General features: G+C 41.0%; 1 protein-coding gene across 2 annotated transcripts in view; it reads left to right on the top strand.

Annotated features, from left to right (window-relative positions):
• The first annotated feature begins 2433 nt into the window (after window positions 1-2433).
• Window positions 2434-14904, top strand: part of sv2a (synaptic vesicle glycoprotein 2A) — a 29666-nt gene continuing 17195 nt past the window's right edge. The window contains exons 1-2 of one of the 2 annotated variants that reach the window (XM_017433318.3): window positions 2434-2591; window positions 13014-13728. In XM_017433318.3, coding sequence (XP_017288807.1) covers window positions 13122-13728 — 607 coding nt within the window. In that variant the 5' untranslated portion in view covers window positions 2434-2591; window positions 13014-13121. Of the gene's footprint in view, window positions 2592-13013; window positions 13729-14904 lie in introns of those variants that run through there. The other variant, XM_037980419.1, reaches the window with a different exon arrangement.

The raw sequence follows: 14904 nt of genomic DNA, 5'->3' as shown, positions 1-14904 counted from the left end.
GCTACATATATTATTGTCTGTCCGTTGTGTGCATATATATATATATATATATATATATATATATATATATATATAAGCAAACTGTCAATAATATTTACAGCAAAATGACTGTCTTGTTAACAGATCTTTCTATCTGCAGGGGGTGCGCTCCTTTTGGTTCCGCCGGCCGATGACCCGGGGGGAGGAGGAGCTTCTGCTTTAATTGAGCCGGTAAGAGGAGGCGTCACCTTAAATGAGGAACAGCCTATCAGAGCGATCTAAGCTCATGATGTCATTTATCAGCTGAAGTGAATATGAGCAGAAACCAGCTGCTGTAGCCTAATTTCTCACATTCAGCTGATTCCTCGACATATTTCATCACACTTCGATGTCGCCCGGGCTGCAAATGGTGCACAGCGAGTAAAATTTTCAAAATAAAATTACTCCTTTCACAGCAGTACTGTAAAAAGTTACTGTAAATACATTATTTTTATGGTAAATAACCCATAAAGACTAAAAATATAGAAAACTAATTTTATGTATCCCAAAAATCCAAACTGAACTTCTGCATGAAGTAATAATAAATACAGATGGAAATTTTCCGGAGGTGTCAGGGTTGACTCTTTTCATCCCTCAGGTAACATTTAACAATAAAAACAGAAATACATGCAGTAAGAGTTAAAAACAGATAGTATAAAATACCTCTTATTGAAAATGGTCACAGAATTCTTTTCTCTTTCTTAGTAAAACATTTAGGATCTTATGAAAGTGAAGCTGCCTTCGTGGGTTCTTCCTGATTTGTCCACTAGATGGCGACAAGTATTTGCTCTTAAACTAAAGTCCAAATCAATTTACTGCAGATTAAATTAAAAATCCTCAGGCATGGAATCATTTCTGATTTCTCTCTAAGAGCCGCGTTCAAAAGAAAACAGAAACTTCACCTTTATCTGTAGGAGAATTCAGTAAAACTTATGCTTCCTGCTGTGATTCATCACAACATTTACAACAAACAGATAAGAAATAATGGAAGCTCACTGTCCAGCTGGTACTGATTGTGTGTGCAAAAGATTAAAGCCTGTTTGGAAATAAAACACGTGTTGAAAAGACAAGATGTGAACGTAAAGAGTCAAGTCTTTCAGTTAGCAAACAAGAGCTAGACCAACAAAAGGGTGGAGAATAAACTGGAACCATCAAACTTTATTAAAAAATAAACTGCAACAGTTTTTATTTTAGGTCCTTTTTAGCCAAAGAGTTGACTCTAAATCAAATAAATGCTCCTCTGCAGAGTCCTTAAAGCCACTAACCACCAACTTTGTCTATTAGACAAAAATGTCTTTATTTATGTTTATTAATTTCCTGAATTATACGGCTGTGCTGCAAGAGAAAAGTTAAGGATATATTACACCAAAACAACATCTGCAGACAGTAAAATGGACCTGTGTGTGGTTAATTTAAATCAGATTCTAACCATCATCAGCTCAGACATCCCATCAGGAGCAGACTGCTCAGGTGAGGCCTTCAGCTCTTATTCGTTAATCAGAGCTGATTAAAGGAGCGCCGTCCTCTGCAGGAGCTCGGGGTCCTCCACGTCAGAAGGAGTCAGCTGAGGTGGTTCAAGCATCAGATCAGGACGGCTTCCACTGCAGGATTCTGAGTGTGCAAAGAGAAGAACTGGACTCCTCAGCTTCTAAAAGGATCTCCAGGTTTTAGAACAACATCTGCTCCCATCCAGGACTGTTGAACAGACAGAATCCTCTACAGACAGAATGGGACAACCTGAGGTCCAGATGTTTACAGACTGGTGGGAGAAGAAGAGGAGATGCTGCACAGAGGGAAACACTTTTTCCTCAAAGAATCGTACCATTTCTTAGTTTCGTTGTGAATTAAATATGGGTTTATGAGATTTTCAAATCTTTGCATTCTGTTTTTATTATCCTCAGTAAAGTTGAATCTTTTAGTTTCAGGCTCCAGTCCTGTTTTTATAAACTAAACTACAAACTGATGTTTCTTAAAGAAGTTATGTTGGTTCAGTAAAAACTGATCCATCTTTCTTCTTCTTTCTTTTTTTTGTACTTGCTTTAAGACTTTTCCTGTTCAGTGGGAGGAAACACCAGCAGAGATCTGCAGTTCGTTTGCATCACATCCTTCCAAATTAAATAGGCTTCCATTCTTTTTTCCCACCAGGGGCATCCTCGTGAACTCTAACGGAGCCAATTACAGGCACGAGCTCAAACACGTGCGCGGAGAGGCTCTTCTTGCACAGAAACTGAGACCCATCAGTTTAAAGCCATCACTGCTTGAATCATTCAGACTGAAAAATATTCCATCTCCATCCACGGAAATCAGGAAAAACCTCTCCTTGTTTCAGGGGAGACAGGTGGAGGCTGAGGGGGAGGAGGGGGAGGAGGGGGCGGTGTCTCCGTGCAGAAAGGATGCTGTGTAGTAAAGTGAGGGGGGAGGAAGGGGAGGAAGAGGAGGAGAGAGTGCATCTCCCTGGTTCTACGTCAGTGTTCCTCAGAGGAGCGCGCAGGACCTTGTCTCTCCTGAACCCGGGTGACTCCCTGCAGCTGAAACAATCACCCTAAGATGAACTGACCTTCTCACCGACAAAGGTAACAACATTCACCTTCTCTTTATCTGGATTTTTACATCTTTAACCCACTTTTATTAGCATCATCCTCCAATTTCCCATTCCCGAAACGCCTGAACCCGACGGGAGACATTTAAGAAGATTTCTAAGACCAAAATGGACATTTATTAATAATTAAAGGCTGTTGTGGACCATCACAACTCGATGACCCCTAAACCTGGTCCAGGACGGGTTCAGGGATAAAATATTTGATTTGAAACGATAAAAGCTGTGCAGATTTTTTATTTTTTATTTCTTTTTGGTTGCGTTTCGATGCGAAATGCGCCCTCTGGTTCGTTCCTGTTCTTTTGCGCTGAGAACAAATATCATCATCATCATCATCATCATCATCATCACCACCATCCATCCGTGCGCAGAGGACCGGAGGAGGAAGGCTGGAGGTTACACGGTGTTCTGTCTGTAGAAATATCACCCTGACAGAGCAGCTTTAAACGGAAAATCCAGATTTGCTCGTTTTGTCCTTGCCTCTCCTCTTCCGCCTTTTCTCAGTTTGCGCATTGTGGCTCAGCTGCACCTTTCTCTGACATCAGCCGCCAGAAGTTCCCCTCTTATATTTCCTGTTTTATCTGTGGTCAGCTTTAAATGAGCTCCTGTAGCAGGAGATCGTGCGTCGTGCGTCAAAGTGACCTTGTAGAAAGCTGGCGGGGGGGATGAAGGAGGAGAGGATCCTCCTCGCTCTGGATCTTTGTTCCTGTGATGCTGGGAGGGTTTTGCTCTGAGAAGGATGCTGTTTCTAGGATAAGATGAGCTGCTGGGTGATTAATTCATGAGCTCTCCTCAGCATGTGATGCATTTTACAACTTTGCATGTCTGATGCCTTCTCCCTGTGGCAGCCATCACTGCAGCTCAGCTTCTGCATCCAGTCCCCAGCAGGACAACAGCGCTCTTTATTCTGCAGGAAGCATCGTGTTGTTTGTGAACTGAAGGCTAAACACGGTTAGGTTGAGAAGACATGGAGCAGCAAAAAGCTCTTTGACTTTTAGAAAGTTTGTCTCTTTCTGTCTGCGGAATTTTTTTTTCTCCACATTAGACCCTTTAATGTTGTAGTTTGGGTGTTTCCTCTGATGCACGGAGGAGAATTAACTGTTAAAGAATCCATATGCATGACATGATGTTTAGGTGGTGCAGTTGGTTCGAGCAGCAGAAGGTTGCTGGTTCAACTCCTGCCTGGAGCCTTTCAGTTTGGAGTTTACATGTTCGTCCCCTGCATTTATACTGGGTGCTCTGGTTTCCTCCCACTGTCTCTGTGATGAAGAAGAGGAGCCACAGGAACAGACTATATTTACAAAAATAAGTTGTTCTTATAAAAGAGGTCAAATTAACACGACTGAACTTAAGTCAAAATCTTAGATTTCAAAGAACAGAAAGGTTTAAAACATGGCTGATCAGAGCATTCTGAAACAGGGATAACAAGACAACTTACTGACAAATACCAGCTTTATTTATAAAGTTTTAACAACCACAGGACCAAAGTGCTTTACCGGACATTAAATAAGACATAAAAATATCAGTTCTATAAGAAAAACTAATCAAAACATAAAATAGTTAAAATAAACTAAAAGATGGTGTCAGAAGCCAAAAAAGAGACATGGGTTTAAAGAAGTGAGGAGGCAGACAGCTCAGGAGCAGCAACAGTTAGTGTTAAAAAGTCTAATCATTAATGAAAATCTAAAAGATGTTTAAAGCTAAACAAATTTAGAGCAAAATGCAAAATATCTTTGTACCAGCGGCTGTTTGAGCTCCGTCAGAAGGACCCGATCTTTGGTCTCAGAGCAGAATGTTTGAACTTTTACCTTCATGATGGTGGAACGAGTTAACAAATGGAGTCAGAGCAGCAGGGCCAAAAAACCTTGGTCCAAGTCAAGGATATTCAAAGGAAAACATAAATGAATCATGTTTTTCAGATTTCCCTCCCAGTCCACATCACCTGACATCACCAGCTGGATTTCTGTTGTAAGACTTTCTGTGTTTACAGCTTTAACCTCTTTATTATCTTTTTACCTGCATTCTTTATACAACAAATCTGAGCATAAATGTAGCAAAACATCAAAATTCACTGAGTTCCTTTATTAACTGAAGAACCAGTGGATAAAGAACATGTAACCTGTCTTGGTTCTGTTTTCCGCCTGCTGCCCTGCTGATTGGGCCGTGCTCCTGTTTGTCTTCAGACATTAACCCTGTCACAGGTTGCAGCTCGCCTCCCTCCAGCCCTGGCTGCTCCACCTGGGCGTGTTAAAACGTTTAGCTGCATGGTTCTTCCAGAAGAGTCCGTTTCTGACTCATGCATATGCAACGCTGCTCTGCCAGAGAGTTACTGCGAGCTGAGAGATAATCGATGATCTTTTCTGTCTGCAGATGACAGCAGCTTGAAGCAGCAATTAGTGTCGAGGACACATAACTCACTATTAATAACTCTGTGTGCGTTTGAGATCTGCCACAGGAGGTGCGTGTTGTCATCTGCTTTATGAGAAAGGGCTTATGAATATTTATTGTGTTGACAGGATAATGTAAGGAGTATCAAGAAATTTGGTTACACAAATCTCTTTTTGTTGCTTTGAGAAAAGAAAGATCTATCATTCCTCCAAGGAATTCAATCACCTGCTGTTTTAGATTAAAATCATCTTATTTTGAAAACCCTGACAATAATCATCATGGAGGATCTCATTCATCATTACTCTGTTTGTCATCCTTAGATTATGTTTTAAATGACTCTCAGCTACTACCACACCCAGTTTTAGCTGCAGTGGCCATTTTGAATTGAAATAACTCCAAAGCTTATTCAGCTGTAGACAGACACTCAATTATTATTTTCTGCAAAATTCAATAAAATGAATCCAGCGAATCATGAGACAGACATGCAAACACACACAGACAAGGGCAAAAATATCAACGCCCTCCTTTAGCGGTTTGGCGTGAAGCGATAATGAGAGGCGTAGTGGTTTTGCTCTCGTTGGAACATGGTATATTTTCTCTCAACAACAGTTTTAAATCCCGACACTGGTTAGGATGAGCTGAACAGTGAGAGATGGAAACAGGCTCAGTGTACCACAAATAGCACGGATTCAGAAACAAGTAAGAGCAGAGCTGTAGCTGTAGCAGCAATAATCATATTCAAACGAGCATGAAAAAACAAAATCACACTTATTTTTCTGTGAGAGAGAAGTGCAACAACAGAATATCTGCAGCATGAGTTCCACCTCGTTTTAATCCCTGCAGAATTTTTCTGGGTGTCAAGAAGAATTTAGTCCTCTACTGAAGAAACAGAAGCATGAATTTCCTTTTTTTTCATACCTTTGTGTGCTGATTGCTCCCCAGAATGTGAGGCAGTTTTGAGGTCAGACTATTATAATCAAGCAGTCTAGCTCTCTGTAACAGATGTAGGTTTTCACATCCATGATTTAAATTATTTCACTTCTGTCAGTGTGCTTCAGCTGCAGCCCAACGGAGCTCTGCAGCATCACAATCAGGCAGTCCTGGAGATCTCCCCTTTTCTGGGCTGTTTATCTTCAGAACAGATGTGCAGGAATGTAGAAATGGATGTGCTCCCTTTTCTGTTTTCACAGGAAGAACCAAGCTTCAACACATTTGCATCTGCATGAATAAATACGATGCAAATGTGCAAAAAGAATCAAACAATTGTAGGGTGCAGGTCGTCACATGCACACCACCAGAGGCTTGTCGTGCACGACAGCCCTGCTCAGCATATCTGCTGAGACAGAGATAGTTGCATTTTTCACAGATTTAACAGCTGCGTCAGCATTGATCCAAATAATCCAGCATGAATCCAGCTCTGAAGTACGTAAATCAATGTTCCTGTCAGGATGAATCTCCCATCTTTTCATGCGTCTTTAACTCCTGTTAGTCAAAAATGGCCAATGTGGTTTTTTTTAAGCCATATATCTGTAAAGCTAATTTGATTTCACTCTATCCTAATTAAATATCATGTAGGTATATTAAAATCAAACTGTGACAGTTATCACTTAGTTGCCTTCTACATTCCCCGTGTGTTGAAAAGGCCATGTTTGCCAAAGTTCTGCATCATTTTTTATCTGCTTCATGGGATTTATTGGTTCTCCAGACATGTTTCAGTATGGCTCTTAAAGCAGCTGAAGGTGTTCATTACAAACTCTGAAATCAAACATAAAAAAGGTTATTCTGAACTAAATCTAATGGGTCAGTGTGAAGGAGTTTACTCCTGTAGTTTTCCATATTTAATGTAAATAAAACCCTCAGGTGAACCATGTGGAAGCTTGATGGTTGGCCTACATCAGGCTGGTTGTAGGCTTTGAAGGTAAATAAATATGGCGGAATCTGACAAGTGGAGAATTTCAGAGATGTTTTGTTGGAAAAATACAAGTGAACTGGGCTCTAAATGCCAAAGAAAAGAGAAAGAACTAGTAGAATAATAGTAAGTTTCTCACTTCATGATTTTTTTTGCCTGGTCTTCATAACTTTGCAGTGACAACCTTTACCTTGTGAAGTTATCGCTCTAACAGTGAATGTTAATGATCCGAAAAGCTCAGGTTGTCACAGCTTCGTTTCTGCAGGCTTTCAGCTGCACCTCAGCTCTACTTCAGTTTATTTTCAGAGAGCAGAGCTGAAATGTATTCAGAGCACTGATGCTGTAACATGGTGTTGCGAGCCAACTCAGGGGAGCCATGTTGTGAGACTGCAGATTCACCCAAAGGAGACCTGTGTGTGAAAAGCTAAAAGCTACCAATCATTCCAGCCACGCTTCTGGTTGCCTCCATGTTTTCAGCCCTGGATCAGCCAGAAGACATGCAGGAGCGGGGTGTCACTTCCTGTGTGACTTTGTGCAGATGCCACAGTGAGATAACATGAACTGGACTGAGGCTGGTTTATAGCAACAATACATCACTGCTGGGGGCGGGGGGAGTTGATGCGTGCTCCTCTGTCCTTGTGGCCAGAAAACGGGACATGAATAATTGATGGAGTTACTCACACAGCCTCAGCAGGAGGACCCTGGGTGCTCAGGCCGGAGTGAAATATGATGGAGAATGATGGGAGAAAAATATTGGATTCAGAGATGTTAAAAGATGGAGGACGCAAAATAAAATGAGCTCCTGTAACCAACTCATCCTGCAGGAGGCTGAGGGACGCTTAAATTAATTCACCAGGAAGACATTGATATTTTTTTTTTAAATAGTCGGTGCCTTTTAGGTAAATGAGGAGAATTAATGTGGCTGAAATGAAAACCTGTTTGTTTCCAGTCAGGCTTCAAGAGATGATGACAAATATTAAACTCAAGGCTTCCAGTTATGACCTCTTCTGTATATTCTGTTTTTTTTTGCCTCTTCCTGCAGTTATTGTCATATTTCGAGTGTTTGAAGCATCGGCTGAAACCAGACAAACATACGGCTGAATATGATTTCCTCCTGTGGTTTGAGCCTTTAATGGCAGCGGCCGGTTCATTGTCAGCGTGGGTGTTTGTTTAATGAGTAAAACAGAGCAGCTGTGTGCCGATCCTACCCACAATGCATTGCTTCTGATGTGTTTAAGAGAGCTGAAGAGTCTTTGTGATTAAAATAAACAGATTTTATTGATTCTGAGGCCTTCAGGATGATTTACATCAGTGATCTGTCAGGAATTCATTCATTCGTTCAGTTTATTTATTTCAAACATGAAAGTAAAATACAGAAAAATAAATAGGGAGAAAAATGTGATGCCAAAGAGAGAGTCTGTTCTGGTCTCCAGTCCGTCGCTGGACTTTTCAAACAAACAAATAAAAAATACATAAATAAAAACTAGAAGAATATGAATGACACCAGAGACTCAGTCAGAGCAGAATGAGCTCTCAGACAGGAGACGTGAAGGAGGTCAAAGGGTGGAAAAAGGAGGAAACTGAACTAAAATTCACTGCAGATGAACTTTCAGATGTGATGCCTCAGCTGAAAACATTCGACTTCGTTATGAACCTCAGGAAAAAATTAAATGTAGTTTCACTTCTCATCATGTCTGTAGTGTTTGGCATTGCTTAGAAACTAAATGTTTATTGTTTAAATTACAAATAATCAATGACTCTGAGAAAATAAAAACTAAAAACAGCTGAGAAAAAAAACACATAAGAATAGGAATTATTGTTTAAAGATCTGCTTTTGTGAAATAAATCGATTATCCTGAAATATTCTAAAGATTTATTTTTATATCTAAAACATTTCAGTTGTTTAAACTGTCTGCATGATTTAAAGATGCAGGTTCAGTTTCTCAGAGGGGAAAATTCTCTGCATGGAAGAAATGAATTTTGCACAACGTGACGTTTCCAACCATCTGGAACCACCACTTTCCCACCTCTTTGTTTGGCTGGTGCGCACACACACACACACACACAGCTAATGAATGACAAGCAGAAAGTGTAAAAAAAAAGACTAAGAAGTTTTAATAAAATTTTACTAAATGGAGGATCTTCAGGGGAATAATAATATAAAAAGTTAAATAAACGGAAATCCAAACAAGCCCAGTGGGATAACAAATAAAATTAAAAAACAGAACAAATGGAAGAGGAGGTGACACACACACACACGCGCACTCACACACACACACATTAAGCCAGGGGCTGAGGAGACACAGGTGGCGACATTCAACTAATGAGGAGGAAGAGGAACCAAAGACAGGATGTGAAGCAAGAAAGACACATAAAGAGTAAACTCTTTCAAAATAAAACAGGAACTAAAGTAAACAAAATAAATTTATAACTAAACCAAAAGCAGAAAGTTTACCAGAAGCAGGAGGAATACTAAAATACTAAAACTAAACCCTGACTCATAAAACAAATACTGGATGTCTTTCTTGACTTCCTGGTATATTTTTCTAAGTCCACAAACACAAATAGGCAAAGATTTATCATATAAAATTAGCTGTAACATCTCATTTTATTGCTTATTTTACATAAAACTACACATTTCCTGTCTGGTTCAGTTGCTGTCAGCATCTTTGTGGTTCTTTACTAGTAAAAAAGGCAGATAATTTTGTAATTTAGTAATAAAGTATATAATAAATAACATTTAATGTTCCTTAAAAAGCCCACCTGAGCTGTCAGTGAGGAGGTTTTGTTGACGTGAGTTTATCCAGCTGATATTTTCTGTGGTTTAAGGCTGATTTTCATGCTGCTCTAATTTAACTTAAATGTTTTCTTCTCCCTCATCGATCTCCTCTTGACCCATAACTGCTTGTCTTTTTCCTGCATGCTGTTAAATGGCTCTTTTATGTCCTTTAAGTGAGAGATTCTGTTTCTATCAGAGCCTGACGAAGAGGAAAATAAAATTCTATTTCGAGCAGCTAGTTGTAGAGGTTGCTTTGACTCAACGCTGTGGCGTAAAAGGCAGCTGTTAAATGCTGAAGGACGTTCTGGTTATTCACTGGTGCTAACTGAAAGGGCTTTTCACTTTTTGTTTTTCATTCTGTCTCCTGTCCGTCTTTAAAGAATAAATAGATGTCTCTTCTGATAATATGTGAGCCTCTCAACATTAGGGTCTGAACATTTCAGCTAATAAATGTCATCTTTCAGTCCTTTGCTGTGTTTTATTATGATTAGCATTATTTGTTTTGTATTTTGATTCCTTAATCTGTCTGTTTTTGTTTAGATCTGATAGACATATTAGTCCAACAATAAAGCGCTGACACAGATGCTCTATTTATCAGATTCAAACACTAAAAAGACAGAGAGGAGGATGAGGAAAATAAGATAGCTGTGGACGGCTCAGAGCTGGAAGAAGACATTGATCACGTTGCTCGGCTTTCCCAGAAAATGTCTGACGCTGCTTGATATTTGTTGCAGGTTCATCTTTAGTCATGAGAGGTATATCAGTTATCGATGATCCTGTCTCACTGAACCGATTTAAGCTCGTGACCAAAGATTTTTTTTTCACGACTGTCTAAGATGGATGGATGTCACAGTGTGACCCTGGCTTAAGACACAACATCCATCCTTCCACCTGTGTCCTTCCAACGTTTTCCTCCCTGTCCTTTGTCTGCTTGCTTTTCTGCTGTGGGTCTGTTCCTTCTTCTTCCTCTGGCTTCATCTCTGCTCAGTAGAAGAAAAGGAGATTATATAATATAATCTTCTAACAACAGTCCGAGTTTCTGCTTGGTCCTTGAACTAACTGATCAGATCACATTTTATTTGAAATGCCAGAACCATTTCAAAAACTATTTATTTCACAATAAATCTTAGCTTTGCTAATTTCATAACCTCATAAGTCCAGAGAATGTTGCATAGTAGATGCATGCAAACTAAAGTATATGTTGGAGAAAGTAGCTGCAGCTGCACAGTATCTCTGCACGCTGGGAGTGAATCTGTAATTCAGAGTCAGAGAGTGAACTAACAGGGGCTCTCGTCTCAGGATCTCCGGCTTGTGAAGGGCCAATCAGAAGGAGATAACTGCTTCATTACAGTCAAAGGAGCCTCAAGAGTGACCATGAGGACAAAGGAGGATCAGGCACTTGGTTTTCTCCTCTAAAAGCCACCCTGCAGTGATGTGTGAGCTTAGAGAGAATGACTTCAGACTCATGTTTCATAAAGCCTAAGGTCAGACCAAATAACTAATAATCTATGCATTTAGTTTCAGTGATTAGTCAGAACCTCAGGGGGAACATATGGTCACCACTGAGCACTGATGTCGAACAGAATAAAATGCTCTTTGCTGCTAAGTTAAACAGAGTCAGGTTACAGCTCTGTGGCTCAGTGTTTTGAAGATTGACTCCATCTACGTCCTGAAAGTTTTCTGGTAAAAATGCAACCACGCTTGCTGTTGTTTTGTGATGGAAACCAGGCAGAGTTCTGAGATGCACAGCAGTAAAGAAGTCACGAGTTGAAAGTTTATCAGGCTGCCAATAAATAAAACCTCATTTATCAGCATGAACCTTAACTTTCTGCAGAGCTCACAGTGGAACAGCTGTTTCAGTCACGTGATACAGATGTCACCTGGGTCCGTCGGTCATCGGCAGAAGCTGCTGGATCGATCCAGGATTCACTGAATGAATCAGAGCTCCTTGTTGTTCTGGGAGCAGTTGGGGATTCCACCGGAAATCGCTGGATGGATGAATGATTGGATGGTGTTTTGTGTGTCAGCGCTGCAGGACTGATGGTTTTCTGTCAGGTCAGAACCTTTACAGAGATGCTCAGGATCACTTTGAAAGATAGTTTAAAAAAAAGGTTTGGCTGCCTGAAAACTAAATATAAATAAATAAAAACTGACTTAAGACTTTTGCCCACTTTTGCCTTTTGTTGTTCAGTTTGGGAGTTTGATCTTTTTGGTTTAGCACTACAAACAGATACAGCATCTGTTTAGGAGAGCACTGATGTTTTCTTTCTTTGAACAATCTGAAAAGTGAAAGAAATTCAAACCTCACTGGGAACGCTCCAAATGAAATCATCTTTTCAGTTTTATATTCAGCTGGCTGGAACGGAGAAGGACTTCAGCTCTTCTCATGTCAGAGTTTTATGTTTCTTTTTGAAACTTAAATAGTTTCTACCTTCTGTTTTTCTGCTTACATTTTTTATGTCATGAAAACCTTTTTAAAGATGAATTAAATGGTATGTGTTGACAGCATTGTCAGGGAATGTGGTTGTTTAAGGTTTTGTTGTTTTAGCTGTTTTTGTGACTTTATTCTAAGTTAATTTTATTGAGGGTGTTTTCTGCTTGGATTTTTATGATTTTTAAAGTTTTGCTACTTGTGCACATATGGCTCTGCCCGGTGACAGCTGATGAAAATGAGCTTTTAGTTTTTTCTGGTAAAACAAATATCCTGCTTCGTCCTTCGTTAATTAAACAAACACTAAGCAGGAGCAGGAGCAGCCACATTAAGGTTAGTTCCTGAAACACAGCTCATCCATTCAGATGGATGGATTTACTGATGATCTTATACTGAGACGCAGTAAATATGAGCTGGAAGTACTTTTTCAGCTGCTGCAGTCAGAAGTGTTAGGAATTTATTGTTTGTTTATTTATTCTGAACTCCTGGAGCTGCTGCTGATGTATGAGACTAACTGAGAGAAAGATGCAGAAGAAGCATCCTCTCAGTCTTGTTGTTTGGAGCCGAAGCTGAACAGTTTGTTTTTCCTGATCCTCCACAGAAACTCTAAAATCTCTTCAAATGACTTCAGTTTTGGGTACATCTGCGGTTGTCCTCCTGAGATTTCCTCTCCGGGGGGACAACATTTCTTCTGCTCTGAGTGCACGCTCTAAAGATGGGTTGTTCTTGTTGATAATCAGTGAACTATCTCATGCTGAGCAGATGTCAGGGTTGTGGTTGATGAAAAACCTTTCCTTCTAATTTGGAGAGTGTGAACTCTGCCTGACTGTCTCCTGTGGCTCAGATCGGGATGAAACCTCCAACCTTGTCTCCTTTCTTTGCTTTTCCTCAGGATTCGGTCGGAGTGCTCCAGCCTCGGCGCAGCGGTGCAGGGAGCTGTCCACAGTGCTGATCCCTCCTGTTCTCTGCAGCATCTCAGCACCACCTCTGAACATCCAAGATGGACGACGATGGGCGCTACCGAGATGGCCGCTCAGACTTCATCCGCGGCGCCAAAGACATCGCAAAAGTTGCCAAGAAGCAGGTTGGCAAGAAGGTGGGACGTGGCATGGACAAAATGACGGATGAGTACACCAAACGCTCCTACAAGCGTTTCGAGGAGGAAGACGATGATGATGATTACGCAGGTGTTCAGAGCGGTGATGGTGGATATTACCGTAACGACAGCCGAGCCAATGACGACGAAGGCCACAGCGACTCTACTGAGGGACACGATGAGGACGATGAGATCTATGAGGGTGAGTACCAGGGCATCCCACGGGCCGACTCGGGGAAGGCGGGAGGAATGGACGGGGTGACGGCCGAGGCGCAGCAGTTCAGGGACCTGTCGGCCTACGAGGGCGAGCGGAGGAAAGACCAGGAGGAGCTGGCCCAGCAGTACGAGACCATTCTGCAGGAGTGTGGCCATGGGAAGTTCCAGTGGACCCTCTACTTTGTCCTGGGACTGGCCCTGATGGCGGACGGCGTGGAGATCTTTGTGGTCGGCTTCGTGCTGCCCAGTGCAGAGAAGGACATGTGTCTATCTGAGCCGAACAAAGGCATGCTGGGTAAGAGATCCAGATTTACTTTCTTCTCTCCAGTTAGAAATAAAACTAAAACTATTTCAGCATGTGTGAGCACCCACAGACACACAAGTACTAGTCAGTTATATCTTTCAGGTAAATACAAACTCTTTCAGCCCATCTGTTTTGGTTTTTCTGTGTATTTTCCGTTGGCACTGCTGCACCTTCTGCCTCCATCTTATATGAGACGCTACCTTTCTGCAGCTCATTTCCCAGTAATTGTTTCTCTCTACAGTCTGTCCAAGTGCAGCTGTTTAGGATTTAACTGCCTGTACAACAACTGAACAGCAGCACAAGTGTAAATCGAACTCTCTTCTGCCTCGGTTCAGCTGGTTGTTTGTGTTCCTGGGTCTAAAAGTGGGATTTATTTTTTCTTTTTTATCGTCTTTCTGACGATGTAATCAAATGAGTTTTTTTCTGTCTGTGTTCAGTGTGTGCTAAAAATCCTTGTGATCTTTTCCTTGCCCTGAGGTTTTATGTTATATTTGGAGTTCAAACCTACATTTTTATCTGTTGTTAGCTGCACAGCGAGGAAGGTGAGATGGTTAATAATGTTCTTTAGTTTAAGCAAATTGTATTTTTTTGGAACAAAAATAAAAAAGCAGCTTTCTGTAAAGGATTGTGTGTCGCCCACCACAGGTTTTAAATAAATGTTCATGCTTGGAGTCAGTGTTGGAGATGACTCTCAGTTACTACCACACCAAAATATAGAGTTATAGCAATTTTTGTGTTTGCTAATGTTGATTAGCTGTGGCAGCCATCTTGAATTTGGTTGACTCTAAAATTAGACAATTATAGATGTACATCCAATGATTACTCTGAGAGTTTTATTAAAATCTGTTCTTTGGTTCATGAGATTTATGCTGTCAGACAGAGAGACAGACAGACAGGCAGACGGACAGACAGGCAGGCAGACGGACAGACGGACAGACGGACAGACGGACAGACAGGCAGGCGGACAGACGGACAGGCAGACAGACAGACAGACAGACAGACAGGCAGACAGACACGCTGTCTACAGAGGACATTCCGGGCTTTTTGATAACAAATGTGAAGAGGCGGGGCTTTGGAACCTTGTAAAGATTGGAGCATTTTTTAAAAATTGTGAACGGACAGTATTTTTTTCCTGGTAGTCAGGAAGTTAATGTAAGTAACACAGAG

The sequence above is a fragment of the Kryptolebias marmoratus genome, linkage group LG16 (genome assembly GCF_001649575.2).
Source record: "Kryptolebias marmoratus isolate JLee-2015 linkage group LG16, ASM164957v2, whole genome shotgun sequence".
In the NCBI taxonomy this organism is placed as follows: domain Eukaryota; kingdom Metazoa; phylum Chordata; class Actinopteri; order Cyprinodontiformes; family Rivulidae; genus Kryptolebias; species Kryptolebias marmoratus.
This window is presented reverse-complemented; position numbering and strand designations above follow the sequence as displayed.